The 18327-nt window shown below is 37.1% G+C and overlaps 2 protein-coding genes across 2 annotated transcripts; one reads left to right on the top strand and one right to left on the bottom strand.

The window, feature by feature from the left end:
* LOC103705010 (putative aquaporin SIP2-1) lies at positions 1 to 8593 on the top strand. Its single transcript, XM_008788574.5, has 3 exons — positions 1 to 732; positions 5302 to 5559; positions 6769 to 8593. Exons 1-3 carry the CDS (start codon positions 448 to 450, stop codon positions 6940 to 6942), a joined length of 717 nt encoding a protein of 238 aa, XP_008786796.4. The 5' UTR covers positions 1 to 447; the 3' UTR covers positions 6943 to 8593.
* LOC103705011 (proteasome subunit alpha type-3-like) lies at positions 7886 to 17634 on the bottom strand. Its single transcript, XM_008788575.6, has 10 exons — positions 17415 to 17634; positions 17223 to 17262; positions 17023 to 17106; positions 13980 to 14053; positions 13726 to 13812; positions 13529 to 13613; positions 13181 to 13227; positions 12704 to 12769; positions 10362 to 10452; positions 7886 to 8191 (listed from the first exon to the last, which is right to left on the bottom strand). Exons 1-10 carry the CDS (start codon positions 17516 to 17518, stop codon positions 8120 to 8122), a joined length of 750 nt encoding a protein of 249 aa, XP_008786797.4. The 5' UTR covers positions 17519 to 17634; the 3' UTR covers positions 7886 to 8119.
* Positions 17635 to 18327: the final 693 nt, after the last annotated feature.

Genomic DNA, 18327 nt, shown 5'->3' with positions numbered 1-18327 from the left:
GGCGACTTCTCTCTCTCTCGTTTCCCTCCTCCCATCCTCTACCCGCCGTCGCCACCGTTTCGCCGCCGCGACTTCCGGCGTTCGGGCAGCCTCTAAGGGCGGCGGACTGGGCCGCGGCGACCGGCAAGCGTTCTTCTCCTGCCCTCCTCCTTCTATGCTTTCAAAGGTGGGCTCTCCAAGCTTCTTATTCTGGTCTCTCTCGTCTCCGAAGTCCTGGAGTTCTCTGCTCAACGCAAGGAATGCTCTCCCCAGCTCCCATTCCAAAGCTTCGAGCTCGATGAGCTCAATCGCCGATTTGTACCGCTAAGAGGACCCCGTCTTTCCTCCTCTAACACCACGAGGAAATGCTCGACTCCCTCCCCCCAAACCCCTCTCTCTCCAACCTTAACGAGGCCTCGGAAAGGAAGAAAAGAGGGAACGGATGAAGAGGTGGAGCTCGATAGAGTAATGGCTCGGTTTAGGCTCGTTGTCTCGGATTTCTTGGTCTCTTTTCTATGGGTTTGGTCGGGATCTGTTCTGAGGTACCTGGCGTGTGGGATTCTAGGGTTGGGAATGCACCCCATTGCTCTTATGATCAAGGGGTCCTTTGCGGTGGTCTATGTCTACTGCTTCTCGTGGCTCGGGAAGGCGACCAGAGGCGGGTCGTATAACCCTCTGATTGTGCTCTGTTATGGCATTTCTGGGAATTTTTCAGGGTTTCTTTTCACAGTCTGTGGGAGGATCCCTGCCCAGGTGAGCTTTCTTTATCCCTAAAATTGTTGTGTTTATGGTTAGAAATGAGTGTTAGGTTTCGATTTTGTTGCTCGATGATGTGGGAATCTGGCTCATTTGCTTTTTTAATCCGAATTTTGTTTTTCGCTTTTGTATTGATGTGGAAAGTTTGTCTTTTTTTAGTAATATTGATATTTTTTGGTTGTATATTATTCTTACTGCTCCATAGTTTTCCTGTATGTTTTAGATTGAGCTGGATTTAGCGACTGCACCTTAATATATGAATTAGCTTGATTCTTCTGATTGATATTCGACCAGGTGTTCTTTGATTTTGATTTGTTAGATATACTCTCCTATGGACTTGAACTAATTTTGCATTAGGTAGTGTGTGATGCATAGGTTGAACAACTACTCGAGAATAGCCACATCCATATTCCAATGCGTATTGAAAACAGATGCACTTTAAAATCAAAATTACATTAGATCATCATATAAAGATGACCTTGTTTTCTGAGAAATCACTGTAGAAACAAGGGAGTGCACTTTTTTCCATTTGTTATTGTTACTAAAAAAAATCTAGAAGAATTTTGGAAGGAGTAAACAGATGGCTTGGCAGGTCATAGTAGCAAAAGTGATTGGAATTATATCTTATATGTCTGAACAATCTATTTGATTATTAATTGATTGGGGAGGGTTAAGGATGACTACTAAAGAAAGTCAGTTATTTGTTAAGGCTTCGTTTGATTCTATGACCAAAGTTAGATGAGGACATAAGGCTCGGACACATCAAACAGAAATTTCATTTTTGTGTTAACCTTTAGGGAACTCATTTCAGATTTACTTGATTTAATCACTCCATGAACAAGAACTTTGTTTTTACGGCCAATGTTATAGCCCTTAGGACCCTTCTCTATTAAATCTAGAACCATCCAAGCACTACCCAGAATTTTAGCACTGCAGTGCTCTATTTGACCTTGGATTTGTTTTAAATTTTCACCTAGTTAAATATCTTAATTTTGTTTTTGGTTTGATGACCATCCTTAGAATCAACGTGAATCAAAATTAGCACCCGGCAAACCCTTGCTTTTATTGGATCTAATATCCACAATCCCTTCAAATCTAAAAAGCTCCTAAAGTCTGATCCTTTTTTCTATGAATTTCTTGTTTAAGATCTATCTGATCATATGTATGTGAATGACAAGCCAATATTATCCAAGAAATCTGACATTAGTTCCCCTTATTAGATCCCCATATTGGAGTTATCATGGAAGAATGAGCAAGATGGTTGCAAACTGAGAAACCCTACTAGTTAGACAAAGCCATGAAGAGATTTTTAATAGTAAGACCAACTTTGAGTTAGCAATACCAGTTGGTATCCAAATGCAGTTCAACATGAGTATTTTAGTGGTGCAAGTATTGGCTAGTAAGCAGAGTTACTTTTATTAGAGGTGCAGTTATGCTTCTATAACAAGCAGCCTGGGAGAGAAAAGGCAACATAGAGAGATCCAACATTGGGAATGAACACCAAGGTTCATCTCAAACTTATGCTAGAACAAAAGGAAGTGTCATCATCAAAAATAATCATATGATCAAGACAAAGTAAAAAATCTGCAACCTAAGCTTAATCACAATAAAACTAGGTGAAGTCCTCTTGCTCTTAATATTCTAGGCCCATTTGCAACCAATATGAACCTTGAATTTAGGAAAGGAAACAAGATTCACGTGTTTGGTTTTTAAAAAGCCTAAAGCTTCCAAGCTATGATAGCCTTCCAATCTTGCTTCATGACTTAGGCATAATGAATTATGGGTTTTTTGTAAGAAATGACCATAATTGGGAAGAGTCGATTTTAGTTAGAAGCCAACTATAACAATTGGGAAGGCATTTTCTCATGCACTTTGGATGATAGTCTAGTTGTATGGTCAGACCATCTTCAAAGGTGACTGGGTTAATGCAATAATGAGGGCATTAATGGAAGAATAGCAATGGCAAAAATTGTCCATAGTATAAAAAAATTGAGATATTTTAGGAAAACATTAGGAAAGAAGAATATGGAAGATTCTCATATTCAGAAGGCACATTATAGTCTGAGAAGATGGTGAAACAAGATGCTTGATAGGGAATAGTGCAATCAGAAGATGTGTCATGAATAGAAAACAAAAGCTACTCACTTGACCTATCAGAATTGGTTGCCAATCCAGGTTTGAACCATGGATTGTGGTATGTAAAGTTCTAGAAAGGTATGCGTGGAATAAAAGAGGAGGGGCCCATGTATCTTGTGTGCTGCTCCCCATTGGCCTTATAGGTTTCCATTGATCCAAAACACACTTACATAGATCAATACGGGTCAGCACATGCTCATTTTGTTTACTGGTAGCCTGGGCATGTGTCCATCATGGCTCAGCAAGGCATGGCTTGGCTCAACACATATTGCCAGCTTGGGACCAACACAGTTATGACATGTATTACTTAATCGTTGGTTTGAACCATCAGTATCTCATTGCTGTGCCAACATTTGAATGGATGATGCACAAACAGGCCCAAGTAAAGCACAAGAAATCATAAATAACTACTTATTCAAGGTAATGAACTATGCGCTCAGATATTAAAGTGAACCAGGTCAAAGGGGCCAACACATGTTTTACTAGATGAAAAAGGCAGGCTATGTGGTTTTAGCTGATCGTTACTAGTATTTCTAACAAATTAGATAAGGATCAATCACAACACTTAAGAGGACAAATCTAGAAAAATTACCTTGCATTTGCTGCCACAAAACTATGTCAGTTGCACCAAAAATTTAAGAGTGAAGGAAGAAGCCAAAAGTAAAATAAAAAAAAATTTACTGTAAAGTCACCTAAATGTATGACCTCCCAGCCTTTGACCAAACTTAGACTCAACTAAAAGATTAAAAGGAATGAAATGATGAAATCAAGAATTGTAAGATACGTGTTATAAATTTTATAATAGAAACTAAGAAGCATATAAACAACCTTGTGATAATGACAATATCAGATTAGAACCCTTCCACTGATTGCTTTCTCTTTGAGCAGATTTGATGTCTTGCATTAGTCGATAGGCACTGATTGATTGTAACTAAGAGTTGGATATATGTCTATAAAACTCTCCCAAGGATTTTAGAATGTTCCACCAAATCATCTTATAACATAGACCCACTGGCCACTTATATGCGACTGTGATCATAAGAGGAGATGCCACTGGCGTATCAACATTTGGATCTGACTCATCAGGGTGGCTTCACACACCATGCCAGGTGACTTGCTCTCAAATGGCAACTAATTGAACCATCAGTTGTTTGTTCTAGAGATATGGGAAGCTATGAGGCCTCACAAATGGTATCACTACAGTGGAAAGCCATGAGTGAAGCATGGGAACAGAAATATTGAAGGAAGATTTGAGGCTTTGAGGTCCAAACAGCTCGATAAGATAACCAGGGTGACAACCATGATCCCAAAGTTGGTAATGATATTGATCTAGGAGGATAATCCTGATCCCTAGTTGTGTAGAAGTCGAGCAAAATAGTGGCAATAACCCAGTGGGTTCAAATAATGGCCAAGAGAACAAAAATGAATCGACAGGTCAGAGTGGGTGAGGGAACAAAGTAATGAGCATTTAAGAACTGCAATGCTGACCATCTAGAGTTGTAACTCCGAAACCAAAAAACTGGTAGCGATTCAAATGAATTGCTAATAAATGACAAAACTATTATTATTGAGTTTCTTTTCTTTTTTCCTTTTTTTGAAAAAAAAAGTTGGGGAGAGAGGAGGAGGTTTGGGTAGGTAAGCGCCATTTAGGTGGTTCTACTCACCAATAAGAAAGGGTTGTGATAAGACAAATGTAGAAGGGTGGTAGAATGTTTTGAAGGCCAGTCTAGTCTCATTCTCACCAGAAAATGAAGAATATACGAGAATAATGCTGTTTCAAACCATTCACAAGTAAAACAAGAGGGCTTTCTGCATCCAAATTTCTGGCAGTGACCCGCTGTGGAAGGAGAGCTATGATCTTCAAAAGAAGGCAAACAAAATTCTTTTTAAGAAAACCAGGTCTAACTAATGATTTGGCCATTACTGGTGGCCAGGCAGCTGCTTTGGGTGATAGTCTAGCATTTGATGTTGCAGGTACTACTACTTGTACAAAGGTACACTCTCATGTGCAGTGATAGACATGAGTTGGCTAGCTATTGTTACAATGTCTCATCTCCAAGTTCTAGCAATATGCCTGGGGCAGGTGAAGTAAAATTGAAGCTCCAAGGCCATGGAAACCTTCAGATAATTTGTTGCAGAATCTGCTAATGGCTTGTTGTATATGTATAGATGAATTGGATGTGTTCTTTTTAACTAGCAGTGCATGAATTCTACACATGTAAATGAAAATGCATACATGAAGCAATATATTACAAAGATATCTCAAACTTTTGGTGCTTTTGGTGTTACATATTATTCTTTGATTCTTTGCCACTAACAAGACCCATTGTGGCAACTGCGATATCCCAGTTTTCTGATCCAACATTGTTAGAACTCTTGACCTTTTCTTTCTTGACAAGTTCATTCTGAACCTAAACTCAACATGTTCAGGTGATCGGATCAATTATTGGGGTTTGGTTAATCAATACAACCTCTGCTGCAGCAGCTCATGGACCTCATTTGAATGTTGATGTTCATCGTGGAGCATTAATAGAAGGACTGCTTACATTCTTCATTGTGATAGTTTCACTAGGCCTGAAGAAAGTTCCTAAAAGTTCTTCTATGAAAAGATGGATATCAAGCATTTTCAAAGTGATATTTCATATCCTGGCTTCTGATATAACTGGTGGAATCATGAACCCTGCCACTGTAAGTGCTTAATATTTCTTCAAAATGCAGCCTTTTTTTGGTATATCATTCGGCTTTATTCTGCTTGTTCCTTACAAGTACATGTGAAGCTTGGAAGGAAACAAAGATGAAGAAATCTATAATAATCTTTTGGGCTGTCATTAGGTGAAAAGTACCAACATATAGAAAATCATGATGTTTCTGTATTTCTTTTGAGTGGTCGATAGGTGAAATTGTTGGTGCAGACTAGTGTTGCTGAAGGACAACATTGAAAAAATCTATAAGACTTGAATATAACCCATGGCAGAAGAAGGTAGAGCTGTATTTTAAATCTGATCGTTTGTATGAAGATATCATAAAATGAATTGTAGACAGTCGCAAATATATCAATTATTTTTGGTTTTCATGTTGAAGTTTGTATAACCATAATCAAATCAAGTCCTGTTTTAACAATTTTGGGCTGCTTCATAAGTCCTTGCTTGCCAATTTAGATGGCCATCTCTAGTTTATTGCAAGATTTTCCAAATCCTCTTTCATGTTTTCCAGCTTTGTTAGCTTAGGTCTTTCCCTTCCTTTTCTTGACTCTTCTACACAAATCTTCGTTGTGTGTGCCCTTCCTATCTTTTCTAATCTTACCATACAACAATTTTTACTCGTTTGCTTGGGCTCTCTTTGTTCTCTAAATGATATTCTAAACGGTACAAGATCATTGCCTTTAGCTTTATTACCATTTTATAAAATTTTCTGTTTAGTCATTTAGGCATGTCGAACTCCACTATATTATAATGTGCCGATTTCAAAGCCAAAAAATTTGGTTAGACTTTATTTTGTATGATTGAGAAACTTTAATATGCTACTTTTTTTTAGCTTTTCTCCCAGTATGCCTATAACTTGTGATTTACTTTAATATGCAATTTGTTCCAGCATACAGTAGAGAATTTCTGCTGATGAAACATTTGGTGGCACTTGATGCCACTTCCGCTATGGTAACAAAAGCTTCAGGATATGCATGCTAGATGGATCTGGATGCTTTAAAAATCCATCAAATAAAAGCAATTTCTGATCAAATCTGCACTTATCTTTTTGAAATTTTATTGTCTGATAAGATGGAGATAAAATCAATGCTTTAATTGCAGTGCAAAATCAAGTGAGGCCTGCATTTTGAACAGATCTGCAGTTAAGTATTCTTATATTTTGGGGGGATGTTCTAAGAGATTCACTGTTCTACAGGCCTTTGCTTGGGCATATGCTCGAGGAAAGCATCGGACACACGAGCATGTGTGTGTGTATTGGCTTGCACCCATGGAGGGAACTCTATTGGGGGTATGGACATGCAATTTGTTTGATCGGCCCCAGAAGCACAGGAGGCGTTGTCGGAAAGAAACCAGAACTAAATCAGAGTGAGTAGGATGTGTTAGATGCATCATTTTTCATTATATATTTTCACTTTATTGTTACATATACATGCCCTTTGGTGCAACTGTAAATGACAAGTAGAACATTTTTAGTGATAGATTTAGGTGTTCTTTTCATTTGAAGTCATCCTAATGCTGATTCAAATCTGGATTCCTGAACTGATGTACCCAATCTTTGTTTTCACATGCCACTGCTGTTTGCTAAATGCAGTATTTCATGCTGTTGGATGAATAAAATACTTTAGTTGTGGCTTTAGACGGCCACTTTATAGCCCCAGTAGTTACACCTGCTTTCCTTGAAGTACAACAATAGACAACAGAAAAGTGCTTTGTCTAGAGCATTATGCTATCTATATCTCTTAAGTAGGCTTAGTTTTATGCATGAAAACTATGAACTTCACTCGATGGAAATGCAAGTAAAGATCAGTGTTTAAATTGTAAAGATCTGTGATTAAAATTTAAGGCAAATGATCAACATTTGACAGGCCTACTCTACCAGGGTATCCCTATCAAAATGTTTAACCTCTAATAGAGGGAGATTCCTGAAATTTCGTTCAGCATCTTGTTTGATCTCTGGATGCTACAGATCCACAGCCGGACTGATGTAAGATGAAAGGGACCATGTATCATATTAACATCTTCTTGAGTGCAAAAACCTTCACCCAATGTTCTTTGGCATTGTCTGGAGCTAAAACTTTTATATCCATAGGACATTTCAAATGAGCCTTATCTTCAGAAAAAAGCGGAAGGCAGCTGAGGGCAGATTATAAGCAAAGAGCTATACTGCTAGATGGCCCAAAACGCTTCAAAATGCATGGCGACCCCACCAGAATTCTTTAGAATAATTAAAATAGTGAAGCCTTGGACATACCAACGTCCAAGCAACTAAAATACGTAAAGATTTCGTTTGCATTTGTGCTAGGACCCAACAGTTTGATGCAGAAAGCAACCTATGAAAAGGTCATTTAAGTTTATAACCTTCTGTCACCACAAAATAATGCTCATGGCAACATATAAAGAAGATTACACGCAACCTGATTTTCCTGGGCAATTCCCCATGCGGAGGGCGAGTTTCATTGACAACAGATAAAACCTGAAAATTGAATCCACTGATGGGGTGTAGGAAATAGAAAACGAATATAACATGAAGCATCCGGCAAGCGCACTTAATCTGCATCCATTTCCTCTAATGCAGCTTTTGCAGCAGCCTTGGCTTCCTCCAGGAGATCATCTGGAACCTGTTATAATTAAAGAAATCATTTTAGGTAGCTTCAAAAATCACAAACACCCACAATCCTTGTTTATTTCTAGACCCACCAAGACACGCATAAATTTTTTGGAAAACCTATCAGCTATAAGCAATGATAGCTAGACTCCGAAATGTGATTCCACGTATGACCACCGTGACATGATAATGTTCTACAGTAATAGAGCCTGACACAACCCTACTCATCTAGGTCGTACAACCAGGCTCTTAAAAAGCAACACATTGAAAAGGTGTGAAGTCCCATACACATTGGACGCCAAGCATTTTATAATCAGTTAAATCAAAGACCAGAGCCACTGGACGGTAAGGCTCTGTTTGGATGCTAAGGAGATGAAATAAGAAAAGCAAATCAACAAATAAAAAAAAACAAAAAGGAAAAAGAGGAAAACAGAATTTTCTCTTGTTTGCTGAAATTGAGAATATTGCAAGGGAACTTGTACAGAAAGTTGATGGGAAACGGTTTGGTAATCTTGCAGCAATAGCCTTTGGTTATTTTCTCTCAAATTCACTAATTAAACAAGAAAAAAATTAAGGCCTCATTCAGAAAACATTAGCCCCTGATTTCCTCTCATATTCTCAATTTATTACCAGACAGCAGGGAAAAAAAATCCTCTCTAACAAAATTTCCTCTCTTATTTTCTCAATAATCAAGCAAACTCTAAATACCATCGTGCCTCCGATGTGGGTGCAATTATAATACACAGGAAGTAAAAGATAAATCTAACAGGAGTTGCAATATGAAAATCTGTGTTCCTAGATGTGATCCACAAGCTAAAATGTCTATAACCAAAAATTATACGTTTTGGTTACTTCTTCCATATGCATCAAGTCATCTAAAAATCAAGATGGTATGTTTTGCCATCAAAATTATTTATTTGGGATGATTTGGCGCATATGTAAGAAAGATTCAAAACATATAAAATTTTGTATGTAGGCATGGTAAACCTTAGAGATCACAGGCAACAATTTTGTGTAACAGCAACATATGATAGAAGTGCCAAACAATGATGACATCAGGAAAATATTGGAACTTAAACTGGATTGCACCCCTCAGACCATGAGCAGGTATGCACATCAACGCAAGCATACATACGTCAAAATGAACATGCGCTTATGAAAACAATATGACTTTTAAAAGTTTGAGTTCAAGCTGGCTACGTAAATCAGGTTGGTGATAAGTACAAGAAGAGAATTGAGGGACTAAACTAGATAGAAAAGAATAATAAAGATCAAGGTAACAAATCAGCATGCACAATAGTAAAGATGTGAGTCTTCAGTTGTATCATTTATTTTGGAGAATGCTTGGAAATAAGTGATGGGGTACTAGGGAAAAAATTTGTTATTAATAACTAACAAGGAGAAATGTTTCTTCATATTTCAAAACAGGTATCGACAAAAAAAAATGATATTCTTCTTAATATCACCTGGCTGTAAAATAGAAAATATAATTTGACAAACAACATAATCAATTCCAGAGCACTTCCTTCTGAGGAGCATATTTCAGAATTTTTTTTAGGATAATGCTGAGTCTAATGGTAACCTAGGAACAAACACTTAGAAATATACAAATATATGACAATAAAGAGAATTGAATAAAATCGTTTGATTTTCTGCAATGCATACTGCACAAGGACCTTTAGGGTTTAGATTTGCGAAGAGCTGGAAAAGTGGAGAGTAAGAACAACAAAAAGCCAATTCTGAGTCATGAGAAGGATTAGACCTGGTTAGCATTGGAAGAGGGCTCACTGTTGGTAGGAATTAATTTCAAGAAAAAATCTGTAAAACAAACCTTTTTAGGCATGTTTTGCTGGTGATGGATAAGGCAATCCAGCCACCAGCACCAGAAAGGTACCTATTGCATTCTTATGAAGCATATTATCAGAAAAAGAAAGAAAGAAGTGGCAATCACTAAAATGAGCATTTTTTGTGGTGAATGATGAAATCATTGCACTATCAATTATGGACCTCAACGTTTGGGGGTAAGACAACTTCTATCTAAATCATATTAAAACCAATGATAATGTAGAATATGGGCATTGCAACCTGTAAGTAAACCGAATTTCATCAAAAAGTTTATCTTTTTTTATTAAAACATTGCTCATGCATCTGATCCATTCAATGGTCAACATTGTTATAGTTACCTTCTGGTGTTGGCGATTAGACTCATAACAGACCCAGCTCATTTCCAACTCAAAGGCTTTGTCTTTTGCCTCGTCATGTACTGCATATATTCTGCATATCAACAAAGAAATGTAAACCATACGGTGAAAGAGTGCAAATCAAAGTTGCAGAAGTTGATGACCATATGTAGAAAAAGACTAAGCCTTCTTTTCTGAAGAATCAGGTGGAAACAGCTGTTTATATATTCTCCCTGCCAATTTTTTACTTATTCCAAAGTAAAGGAATAGGAATATCATTTTCTCGTTTTAAGTAACTGAATTTAATATATAGTTAAAAGGTCGAGATTAGTCTAAATCTTCAGAAGCATTCATCTTTTTCAAATGTGGCATTGAAACATCACCTTACAACATCACATTTAAATCTCAGTACCATAGGACCAGACACAACAAAACATGTAGCAGAGAGATGAAAGGTAACTGATGATTAGGCTAGGACAACAAACAAGGACTGAATCCAAAGTAAACAAAGATGTAAAACTAAGGAATGAATTATTTGTAATGGAGTAACTCATTTTATCCCTTAGCATAATAGATCGGCTATCTTCTGGGGTATCATGTATTTCTACATCCTATATTTGCAATCTTTGGTTAATTTCTCTTGATCAGGTGATGACAACATACTGTTTCCAACTCAAACCTCCAATCTGCCATCCTTATTACATCAATAAACCATAAAATTTAAAAGAATAAGTTTCTTGTTGCTTGAACCCCAGAAATCAGTAGGATTTTCTTTTTTCTTTTTTTTTTTTGTGTGTGTGTGTGTGTGTTGGGGGGGGGGGGGGGGGTGTTAATTTTAAAGATTGTGAGAAATATTATCCATCAGATTGGAAGAGTCTGAAACTATGAACACTCGGAAGCTAATCAGCATAATATTTCCAGACTTTGCGGACCCTTATACTCATACCAGGTATCATCATTGGATAGATCAGATATATTTAATAACCAATGATGACATTTTCTAATTTGCAGGAAGAGATGAATTCAGCCTAAACTGAAACTACCTGCAACAACATGAACCACACTTGCAAATAAACCAGCTATATCTTTAATGGAGCATTGTTTTAGTGAGCCATGCAAAATTATTAAGTTTACAATATATTAGGCAGGGTAGCATATTATTTCCCTGTAACCTATAGTTTGAATTTTTCATCTCCCAATGGTTCCAAAAGAAACAACAATTGTCTCTCACAAATAAATATGGATCACAAAGATCAATTCCCACACACAAGGTATGCAATTTTAAAAAGCCAAGTTCTTTGGATCCCATAGTCATATCTCTTAATGCCTGTTAATAAGTCTTCTATGTTGTTTGATCCCTGCTGAATATTTTGAATCCAAGCTCCCAATTTCGAAATTCCCTCAGTAGATTTTTCCATAAGATTCCTATTATTATAGCAACCATACTCAACAAAACCTATTTCCCCAATAAACCCTCTGCTTTACCTTCCATATAACACCATGAAACATTAGAAGAGTGCTCAGCTGTCAAGAAACTGCACAAGAAAAGAATACACAGGAGAAACTATGTTCCGCCATTTGGCTGTGAAGAGAAAATAGAAAGGTAAAAACAATAGGAAAATATTAGCTAATGTTTTCTTTTCTTCCACATGCCACATTCTCTGAGAAAAGCACAGCACTTTGGGATCTTTGAAAGACTTAAAACTAATGGAACAGATGATTGGGCTCTGACTTCCCAACTTCACTAGAATTAACTAAACTTTTCAGACGACTCATTGCTGTCATTGCATCTACTGACACCACCACGACCGACCCATTCTTGCTGATACTGCAACCAACATCACCATGATTGCTGCCACACACCTCCAACACCATTCGCTGCTGCCCCTGCTACAGCAGGTATAACTACGTGAATACACTAATGGCCTGTTCAGATGACTGAGCAGGCTATTTGTCCGTCATCTCAGAATGGGTGTCAAGGAATGAAGAAAGAAAAGGGAGACAAGAGGCGGGAAAAGGCCAATGAAAGTGACGATCCCAAAACACTGACATTCCAGGCTATTAAAAATCATTTTGCAGATGGAGTCATATCCAAAAAGAATATTTAGTGGTAGACTTGGTGGTTTCCCCAATTCCTCCAGCTTCTCTCTTCTCACTTCTTTTTTTGGCCTTGTTATTTGGAAAGTCCCACAAATATGGGGACTATCATGCAGCTAGGAGGGTCAAGCATCCAAACAGGGCCTAGACGAGAACAAGCACCTCACAGTAACACAGCAAGAGAACACAATATTATGGGGTAATATACTGTCAGAACAAGACAATGGAATAATTGTAGAAGAACTTACATCTTGGCAACTTCGATAACCCCTTCCCTGCAAGTTAACTCAGACAACTTCAACTTCTCTATGTCTCTGTGTAACACCATCAATTAACTATGTCAATAACGGATATAAAATCAATATGTCCATGTCATCATATAGATTTAACAGAAGAATAAAAACAGAGTTATTTTGAGCCACACAATAGAATTTGCATGACCTACATACTTAAGATATTGAGCATGAGCATCAAACAAATATGAATAGTCAACATGCATTCACGTGAGGGTAAAATGAAAACAAGATGGTAAACATGCAACATCATGGGCTTAAAATCTGAATACTGAAATGATAAATACAAAACATGCACACAAGTGGTGTGTGCAATTGTAGGATGAGTCTGCATTTTACTTTCCTTCAAAGTTGATCGAGGAATGAAAAAATTTGCACCTTTGTAAAATAGTTGCAATAAAGAAGCTTATAAATAGGTGAGCATTAACTCACGTTTTGGCAGCCTGTCTTCCCTTTCCGATTGCAGCACCAAAGTACCTCTGCACAAATTTTACTTATCAAGGATTATAAATTGCAAATAACTCAAACTCTAAAGTGAAACTTAAACAAAGCTAGATCTACTGCTTTCACAGATTTGCACATTCGCAGGCATGTGCGCACATACATGTGCACAACCACCCTATCCTCACTTATGGACTTCCATAGGCATATGCACTTCTAGATTATCACTATTATTAATGACCAAGGACAAATTACATGTAGTTATGACTTACAAAAGAAATATAGAAGTGGCACCAATTTTCTTGCATATTTTTTTCATACACCACAATGAGCACTTACATATGAGACTCCTGAGGGTTCAATCATGTACAGCTGCGGTCCATCTCTGTCATAACCTCCAAGAAGAACTCCACAGCCAAAAGGCCTGCAATTTAAGGTTTGGACTTTGGACAAATAGAAGGAAATGTGCGCATCCATCTTATAACTTATATCCACCGAACAAGGTTACAAGTGAAAACACAAGTCAAATGTCCAACCTCAGCCACCAATAAAGTGTGCAAAGATGAACATAACCAGCAACACGTTCTGCAAGTTCTTTCACAGGTATGGGCTCGCCATAGACTCTACACAATATCACCATTAGAATATTATGTTAATTTTCCAATTCAAACAATGAAAACCAAAACCATTTGCTTCAGGTAACCATCCTTTGCATTTTTTTAATTATTATTTTATTTTTCCTAAAGAAACTCTTCATGGCACAGGGTTACATGGTGTTTAAATTGTAAACCTTTCATAACTGGTTGCTTCAGACTTAGCTCGTGTAACGATTTGCCTACCATCTGCTGCCAAGCCTGCCACAGCCTGCAATTAGCAATGGAGAAAGTCAAAAATAAAATTAATTATGGGTAGCAGGATGGGAACAGTAAATAAAAGACATCCACAGCACTTTTGACAATAGATTTTTAATTAGTACAACAAAGGAGGCTTTAAATGCAGTAAGGGATAGCATTATCAACATATCTTTCACCCTTTAGAGAAAATGTATGTTCTTTCTTTGGCAGAATGCTATCTAAAAAGCATGGGGCAAGGATTGCAGGTTATGGTCATATTTTTCAAAAATAACCTTAAGATGGGAACCACATATGCAGACTAGCAAAAAGAATCAACACCTTAACTATGCTAGGAATCTTGTCTCCCAGTTCAAGCATCCATAGAAATGTGTAGATGCTCATAGCTACAGGACAATATCAAGCATCTTAATCATAATAATTCGCAGAAAGAGTAGGTATTAGGCCTGCTCTCTTAGCAAACCCTTCAAGAGCTCTTTTCACAAGATTTATAAAACGTGCTTGCAATATTGATAGCACTAAAACAAGTATAATTTATGAATATGTGATTGCATGCACAAGAAAATTGGAATCATATTCTGTCGTGGAAGAAGATTCAGGCATCATTACACTAATTATCATTTATGATCTTATTGTATTCATAAAGCATTAATTTCTACTGTTTGTAAAGGGCATGAGTTACTTCATCAAATCTCTGAATATTTCTAATATTATTCGCATGCACAGCATATTGTTACAAGGATTTTCTGCACAAAGAGACATTTTAACATATCAGCAGATATTAGCAGGTCACTTTTGATGGATTGATAAATTTGAAAAATTGAGTAACCTCAACCATAAGAAAAAAGAAAATCTATGAATTTAATTTTCAATAAACTGTAATAGAGTATGTCATGATTGTAGTAGAAAACATCTTGAAAACCTGGCTCCAATCGTAGTTGATTGTATAACTTAACCAATACATGCAAACTAGTTTCATACTAAGAAGATGCGAATGAGAAAGATAAAGGCATTTCCCCTAGAATTTTTTTTTAAAAAAAAAAGATAAATAGTCATCGGCAACAATGAGATATAAAATTCTCCACTAACAAAAGGAGCCTACCAATTCACATGATGAGATTATAGATGATTAGGATTTCAAGGGGTATGTCTAGCACAGATTCAGAACAAAGTGACATGAAACGTGTGAGAAGGCTCCATATGGAAGAGTTATTCAATGTTTTTGAGAGACTCATAACTCGTAAGTTTCCAGTAATGAAAGCTTGCACAAAGTTTTATTTCTTCAAGATGAATTAGTTGCCTCTTTCTTTAATATGAATTTGTTGCAGACAAGATGGAAATTGAACTGAAGCTAACTATCATTTTTTCACACAATTATAAATGGCTTGAGTATGGGCTGAAGGTTTTTTGTCCAATCCAAAGTAGAACTGACTTGAACCCAACCATAAATTCTATACCCTTTGCTGGTTGTGAGTTTTTATTCTTGTTCTAATGCTGAGAGAATTTGCCACCAAAGACTGAGTCCCTTCCCCGTGTCATTAGTTTTGGAGCTTCACTAATGAGATTTAACAGCGCTGCATGTTTTCATTAGCAGATGTTTTCACTTGTTTCCAATTGAAAGAATTAAAAAATAAGTAGCTGATGTATGTAGTGCATAATTCACTGCAGATCCAAACATTCCATTGTAGGACAAAAATAGCAAAGCATAGAGAGGAGAAATGGGTTTGGTAGCTAAAATGAACTTCACAAGTTCGATTAAGTCACATAATGATGTTTTATTAATGAAATTGCTAATAAAACAATTAGATGGTCAGATGAAAACACGTTGATAAGGATCAATTGACAGATAATAGAGTTCTTAGACCATCTGAAACATCTGATTATAAACTGAGTTCAGAATTGAGTATGTGGATTTCATAATCATAACCATAAAGCCTTGTCCCAACAATTGAATTGAATAGGGGAATGCATTACTCGTAAAAAAATCAAGCATGGGATTCTGGTCCATCTAAGAATCACCCCAATCTGCAATTATACTTAGTATTATGTCGTAAAGGGAAGAGTCAGCAGACTACGTGAATGAGGAAAAACTGGACATCTACATGGAATGCATGACAGTAAGATCAGCATTTGAGAAAACTACAAGTCAGGCTATAACTATTTATGGTCTACATTTTGCAAGGTAGTATGCCAAGGCACAGATCAGCTCACCTTGTTATAGGACAACAAACTGTTGCCTCTGTATCAAACACATCTCAAGCTGAATGGATCACACATGGTGCAGCATGGTCTTTGAGTAGCCACAGCTGCAATGCTTCATGGCTAAAATCGCATGTATAAGTACAGAGGCAATTGCATGTCATTCCACATCAAGACAACCTAATATATCCTCTTGCCTCATATTGCCATTGTTCTATTAATAAGTTTCCTAGGAGATTAAAAAAAAATCCATGAGACTTTAGAAGGCTATGAGTGCATTTCAAATCACAGTTTTGGGTTGTTATGGGATAGCAACTATGTATTTCCCCATAGGGGGGGCAAATTCTTAGTTCAACCCTGAGAATGGGTGCTAATTCAGGTAATTCAGAATTTTGGATTGTCATGGGATGGCTACGTATCCATGTATATTTTCCTGCAACATGGAAATGCTTGGCTTCGTTTGTATCATACAGTTAGTAAGATCCTCGCACCTACCCAATTCATTTAGTAACACAAAACATATCTTTACTTTTACAAGCCCTATGGTCTATAAACACCAGAACCCTTCCAGTCCTGCTGAGCAAACTTATCGCCAGTTTAACACAGTTGCTCGTTATCAAGTAAACAGGTAAGTCCATTGATCATAGAAGCCACAACAGATTTAAATTTACAAGAATAAATCACCGATTGAAAGGGAGAATATCAATCTAAAGAGCAGCAAGAAATCGAGAAGCAAATTCCAAATCAAAATAAAAAGAACGTTTAAGATTCATTAGAAGTTACCATGCCGGAATGCCGATGAACGGAGTGGATCCTCCGATTCGACCCCGCTAACATCATCTTCGACGAAATCAGCTTCTCCACGCCCTAACACCCACCCAAATCAAAATCCTTAACTAACACAACAAAAACCCTAAAGATCTTGCACTCAGAAGTTACTAGATCACAGAGAAAAAAAAAAAATCAAGTCCATGGAATCATACCATAACAATCCCATCCTTACATTTGATCCCAATTACAGTCCTAGCAGACCCATAAAACGACCAACTTGAGCGTCAGAAACGACCAAAACAATCCACAAAAATAAAAAATGCAGGTAGAATCAAGAGTATCCATCAAAAAAAAAAAAACAGCGAATACTTTCAAAGAAATTAGAAGATAGAAAGGGATCGAACCCGCTGTTGTCGACGGCTTTGGCGGCGTACTCGATCTGGAAGACTCTTCCGTCGGGGGAGAAAGTGGTCACTGAGAGATCGTAACCCGTGCCGATGCTGCTCATGTCGCTTTTTTTTTTCCTTTCTTCGAATCAAATCGAATGGAGATAGAGAGGGAAGGAGGGAGAGAGGGTTTGTAGTTACGAAGCCTCAGGAAGGGAAGAAGAGTAGGGAAAAGAAAGATCGCTAATGCACCCAAACCGGGTTTTAGCTGGACCGATGAGGGTACAATGGGCATTAACGCTCCAATTAAACCACTTAAACCCGGTCCATGGCATACAGAACCCGATTGCGAGTCACCCGGGTAAACTCTCGGGTACGCGCAAGTACACAAATCGGCTGTTTGGGCCTCTACGTCTGTCTCTGCTTCGGTTCTAGTTTTGGGTCCTGCAAGAATCCCCACAAATGCATGCACTTAAAAAATAAATATAATATTTTTAATTATTATATAATTTTAAAGAAAATAATAGAATCTCCCGGTTTTCCTTTTTTTGCGTTGTCACACTTAAAAAGAGTAATTAGAATCCAAATATTTTTCTCTCATTTTTAAAAAGCCAGAATTTTGATTCGTTTGACTTTTTTAAAAAATAGAATTTATTTAAATATTTAGTTATATTATAAGAGAGATAGAAACCATATTTTTGGAAAAAATAATAAAAAATCAGAATAAAATATTTTCAAGTTCTAATATGCTGCCTTTGTGTATAGTATAGATATAGTTTTTGGTGTTGGTCCTCCATTGGTTTTTTTTTCTCTGTTTTTTCTTTCCTTTGATATTAAAAATTGTTGAAAAAACTTTTCTGAAAACATGCCACTTAAGCTTTTATATGTAATATTACGTTTGGGACCCAATACCATCTCACTCTCCATAGCT

This window comes from Phoenix dactylifera, chromosome 14, assembly GCF_051530095.1.
Source record: "Phoenix dactylifera cultivar Ajwa chromosome 14, Ajwa_hap1_PhDact_Kaust_v1.1, whole genome shotgun sequence".
NCBI classification, from domain to species: Eukaryota; Viridiplantae; Streptophyta; class Magnoliopsida; order Arecales; family Arecaceae; genus Phoenix; species Phoenix dactylifera.
The sequence above is the reverse complement of the archived record's forward strand: the minus strand, read 5'-3'. Positions and strand labels throughout refer to the sequence as shown.